Raw genomic sequence first — 5,254 nt, forward strand, 5'->3', positions numbered from 1 at the left:
TTATTGTCAGAAATAGCAGCAAACCTTCCCAGACTCAGTCAATTAGATTTCTGAGGATTAATGGCAAGCCTTTATCAACAAGGTCCAAAACTAGTAAGGCAACTTTAGACAGAACTGAAAACTCAACACACGTATATCAAATAAAAGCAGTTGAAAATCCCAACTCTACCCCCCAGAAACACAGGCCTGTTACAGACTGCCAAATAAAGCTGCTTCAGGTCTCTTTGGAGGCATGCTATTTAAATGATGCATGGGTCCTAAGAGTCCGGAAGTCGCACCAAAGCCACACTCCATTCCTAAGCACTGAAGTGCAGCTTTTGGTGCAGCTTCCAGATTCTTAGGATGCATGCATCATTTAAATAGCATACCTCCAAAGAGACCCGAAGCAGCTTTATTTTGGCAGTCTGTAACAGGCCACAGTTCTCAAAACAGTATCTGAAATACTGTACACACAGTTCTCAAAACAATTATCTCTTCAGATATTATCCCTTTTCTTCCCAGAGATTTTGAACCTAGTGGTGTTAACTGCCCTCAGTAGTTAGTCATAACTGACCCTCAAACACTTTAAAGCAGTAAAAGAGAAAAATAACTGTACATTCCTTTCCCAAGCGATTAGCAAACCCAATTAATGCAAGCTCTCTCTCTGCAGCTGGTTCAATTTAAACACATTTAGAAACACATTTCTAAAACATGCCAAACCACACAGTTTATCTTTTTATTAAATCCGTATAACACTATTAAAATCTCTCAGGCAGGGTACAGACCGCCAAAAAGAGGTGGCTGGGAGCGTAGCTGCGCGGCAGCAACCAAATTGCATGGCGTGGTTGTGTGAAAAAAGGAGCGCTGAAAAGCGGCTCCTTTTTGTGCCACAGAAAACAGCTGGCGGCAGCGCGAGCACATTGCGGCCACGTGGCTCCATCTGAATACCGTGCAGCAGTGACGTCATAGCTGTGAGTGCACTAGGAGTAGCAATCACCTCTGAATTCTTACTACAATACCGATTCTAAAACCACTACACCATACCTTTACCTAAAACAACTACATATGTATAGCTTGTTTCCTCAGCCTTATTTCTGTTCTTGGAGCTATCCTCTCACTACCTGCAGAATGTGGGGTACTATAGTAATATCTCAGTAACATATTACTACAGCCCAATCACTCTGCATCTCCGCACTCTGACAATGAAACCCAGACAAGCATCCTCCATGCTTCCAAGGACCCACCTGATTTCAGAAGCCGGTCCAGGCGCTCTGGTTTGGGCACAATCCGGCGCCCCAGGCGGGGGCTCCGAGTGGATGGGGTGGAGGCTGGTGAGGTGGGCTCGGAGTTAGGGTCTGGACACACATAGCCCTGTTGCAGCAAGACCTCAGTGGCACAGATGTGGCACACATTATGCATGCAGGGCAACACCAGAGGCTGCTTGTACATCTCCTTGCACATGGGGCAAAGCAGCTCCCGCTCCATGTTCTTCATGCTGGTCTAGAAGGTCAGGAAAGAAGGCAGAGAGAGGATGTGTTTTTAGAAAAATAGTGGATTATTCATATGCAAATAGCAGTTCCATCTTCCAACTTTTACTATGCAACTCTCTTCCTCCCCATTCTTATTGAAAATTACACTTACCAGAATTCTTAACCATCATTTCCTCCTTTCTCACCTTCTTTCTCATCTGTTACCTGAGTCATATATATGATTCCAAGCTCCTATTTTAAACATTAGGAGGAACTTCCTGACAGTAAGAACTGTTTGACAGTGGAACACACTACCTCAAAGTGTGGTGGAATCTCCTTCTTTAGAGGTTTTTAAACAGAGGCTGGATGGCCATCTGTCAGGAATGCTTTGACTGTAGTTCCTGTATGGCAGAATGGGGCTGGACTGCATTTAAAAATGCACCTACTCACCACACACAAGTAAAAATTCCATGAAGGAGAGTAAACTTTTTGACATTAGGAGAAAGAAATCTCTTCAGGCATCTTCCACTAGCTGGCATAGCCAAAAGCCAATTTCTAATATCCTGAAAAGGAGCCACTGCTGAGCACCCTTTGGGTTCGGCCAGTCAACCAACTACAAATCCATGTAACAGTTGCCTTGTCTAGCCCACATTTTACAAGCTTGTTTGCAAGCATGTCATGGGGAACCTTGTCAAAGGCCTTAATAAAACAAGATATAATGGCCTGTTACAGACAGGCCAAAATAAAGCTGCTTCGAGTCACTTTGGAGGTATGGTATTTCAATGATGCATGAGTCCCAAGAGTCCAAAAGCCACACCAAAGCTGCACTCCAGTCCTTCAGTGGAACACACTCCCTCAGAGTGTAGTGGAGTCTTCTTCCTTGGAGGTCTTTAAACAGAGGCTGGATGGCCATCTGTTGGGGATGCTTTGATTTGGATTTCCTACATGGCAGGGAGTTGGACTGGATGGCCCTTGCGGTCTCTTCCAACTCTATGATTCTATAAGATCTCTTTTTTCCTGTCTTGATTTTCACACATCATACTTCCAAAGCCTCTTTATCTCTGCCTTGCCACAGGAGAAGTTATCTTGAGGAAAGGCACCCCAATCATTAAAACCATGGGCAATTAAAAAAAAAAAAGTCTAGAGGCCATCCTCTGAAGAATGCAAATTAACAAAGCAACAACAAAGAGGAGGCCCCTAAGCATGTGCAAAATGCTGCCTCTTGCCTCTCAGTAAACACAAGCACCTAGTCTGAGATTTGGAAGCAACACATTTCAAAACTGGAAGAGATGGCTTGAGATGGATGTGGGTCTTAGCATTTATTTAAAATGTAAAGCTTCTGATTAAAGTTTTGGGAGAGGTGGGATTATTTAGCACACGAAGGAGATTGGGAGTTTATCCCATGAATATCCCAATGCAATTTTTTAATTATGTGTAACAATTTCACATGATATCATACAAAACCTGTCATTAAAGTGGTCACAAAGAAGCATTAATGCGCATCTTTTTACTTTTGGGATTTCAGCTACAATGCATTTCCAATGTCACTTTATTTACGCAATTGCATGTGATAATCATTCGCACAATTACTTGCCATTTTAGCTTTATTTGCAGGATGCTTTAAATGCACTTTAATCTCTCCTTAATGCCGAAATTAGTTCCAGTGTGATAACCGCCCGGATTGGTTTGCCAGAGGGCGGTATACAAATAAATATTATTATTATTATTATTATTATTATTATTATTATTATTATTATTATGTAGTGCATGAGGAAAGGAATTAGAATAGCAGGAAATGTGTGGTAGTTAAATAAGTAAAGATTATAGCAACAATACCTGTAATTCTATACATGCTCATTCATGAGTAAATACAGCAAAACACAGCGGAACATACTTTGAGAGGTAAGGGAAGCCGCTCTGAGAGCCTTTAGGGCTGAAGGGCAGGGCATGAATACAATAAATAAATAAATATGCATTCAGAGCAACTTTTGACGAAGAAAAGAATAAGGATCTCCTCCTATGGTGCTTGGGGATGATCTGAGTTGCAGTCAAACACTGGTTTGCAAACTGGTATTCTAGGCTAACAATGGCTGTGTCTCTGAATTCTATATCCAAAATAGTTAGCCTGGGGGAAAGTTGGGCTTAAAGAAATTGGGACCCGGCTTAGAATCATAGAGTTGGAAGAGACCGCAAGGGTCATTCAGTCCAACCCCATTCTGCCATGCAGGAAATCCAAATCAAAGCATCCCTGACAGATGGCCATCCAGCCTCTGTTTAAAGACCTCCAAAGAAGGAGACTCCACTACACTCCAAGGGAGTTTGTTCCACTGTCGAACAGCCCTTACTGTGAGTAAGTTCCTCCTAATGTTGAGCTGGAATCTCTTTTCCTGCAGCTTGCATCCATTTTTCGGGAAATCGAATGAATGTTTGAGGCGAGCGAGGGGAGGAGGAGAATTATGATACAGGCAATATCAATGATGTGGGGAGAGATTTTTAAAAGCCCTGCCTCACTTGAACTTGACAAAAATAGAATTACTTCATGTTCATTTATACAATTCAGTGACAACTGATTGAATTGTCTTTTTAAAAAAATTACTTAGCTTCAGAGGGGAATAGATAAGCCTATTCACCACAAAAACTAAAATTAAACTTTCTTGTTCAGGAAACCTGCAGGGATAGTTTCCTTAGCAAATTCAAACCAAACCCACCAGTGATACTTTTATTTGCCAACCCAAATGCGCAATATACTTGTTGCAGGTTTTCGAAGCTCCACTGGATTCTTCATCAAGCAAGATGTTACAAACCAAACAGGGTTTGTTCAGGGAGCTGGGGATGTTTAGCCTGGAGAAGAGAAGGTGACAGCCCTGTTAAAATGCTTGAAGGGATGTCATATTGAGGAGGGAGCAAGCCTGTTTTCTGCTGCTCCAGAGACTTGGACCCGGAGCAATGGATGCAAGCTCCAGGAAAAGAGATTCCAGCTCAACATTAGGAGGAACTTCCTGAGAGTAAGGGCTGTCCGACAGTGGAACAAACTCCCTTGGAGTGTAGTGGAGTCTCCTTCTTTGGAGGTCTTTAAACAGAGGTTGGATGGCCATCTGTCAATGGGGATGCTTTGACTGAGAGTTCCTGCATGGCAGAATGGGGTTGGACTGGATGACCCTTGCGGTCTCTTCCAACTCTATGATGTAACCTTCCAAGCATCAGGTATAAACACCAGGGAAAGGCCAAAACCTCCTTGCCTTGTTCATGACTCTCACATCCACATCTTTTGAGAATGTGTTTATAGATAAGAAAGATGCTGGACTAGTTCTTGTCGTGTGCCTTCAAATCACACTCATAGCAATCCTACAGAGGAAGTTTGCCTTTGCTTTCCTTCTGAGGCTGGGAGAGTATGACATGCCTAAAGTCACCAATGGGTTTCCAAGGCTGGGTGACAGATTCAAGCCCTGGTCTCCAGCATCCGACGCTGTAAACACCTCACCATTCTGCTCTCCTCTTTAAAAAGGATTCCTCCCACCCGCAGATCTCCCTTTATAGCCCTTACAGGCAGGTGCTACAGAAATGAACCTTACCGTTGGGGGGTGGGAAGAGATTTCTAAAAGATCTAGAACAGTCCTCTCCCCGAAGTCAGTGCCTTCTGGTTCTGTAGGCTGGATTGCAACCCCCAGCATCCCCCAGCAATTCCTAAAAGCCCTCTCCGTCCCTCGCCCCCAAACCCTCCTTCGTGCCATGTCTGCCTCCGCAGCCTGGGCCAGGCCTCTGTCTGGGCAGAGATGCCCTCCAGGAAGGCTGTCTAGGAACCAATA

General features: G+C 43.6%; 1 protein-coding gene across 1 annotated transcript; it reads right to left on the reverse strand.

The window, feature by feature from the left end:
• Nucleotides 1-1,223: 1,223 nt before the first annotated feature.
• Nucleotides 1,224-5,248, reverse strand: LOC121917916 (tripartite motif-containing protein 46-like; the record flags this gene model as incomplete). Its single annotated transcript, XM_042444031.1, has 2 exons — nt 5,021-5,248; nt 1,224-1,479 (listed from the first exon to the last, which is right to left on the reverse strand). Coding segments are annotated over exons 1-2 (415 nt in total), but the record flags the coding sequence as incomplete, so codon positions are not given.
• Between the last annotated feature and the right edge of the window lie 6 nt (nt 5,249-5,254).

Source organism: Sceloporus undulatus, unplaced genomic scaffold (genome assembly GCF_019175285.1).
Source record: "Sceloporus undulatus isolate JIND9_A2432 ecotype Alabama unplaced genomic scaffold, SceUnd_v1.1 scaffold_1652, whole genome shotgun sequence".
Lineage (NCBI taxonomy): Eukaryota > Metazoa > Chordata > Lepidosauria > Squamata > Phrynosomatidae > Sceloporus > Sceloporus undulatus.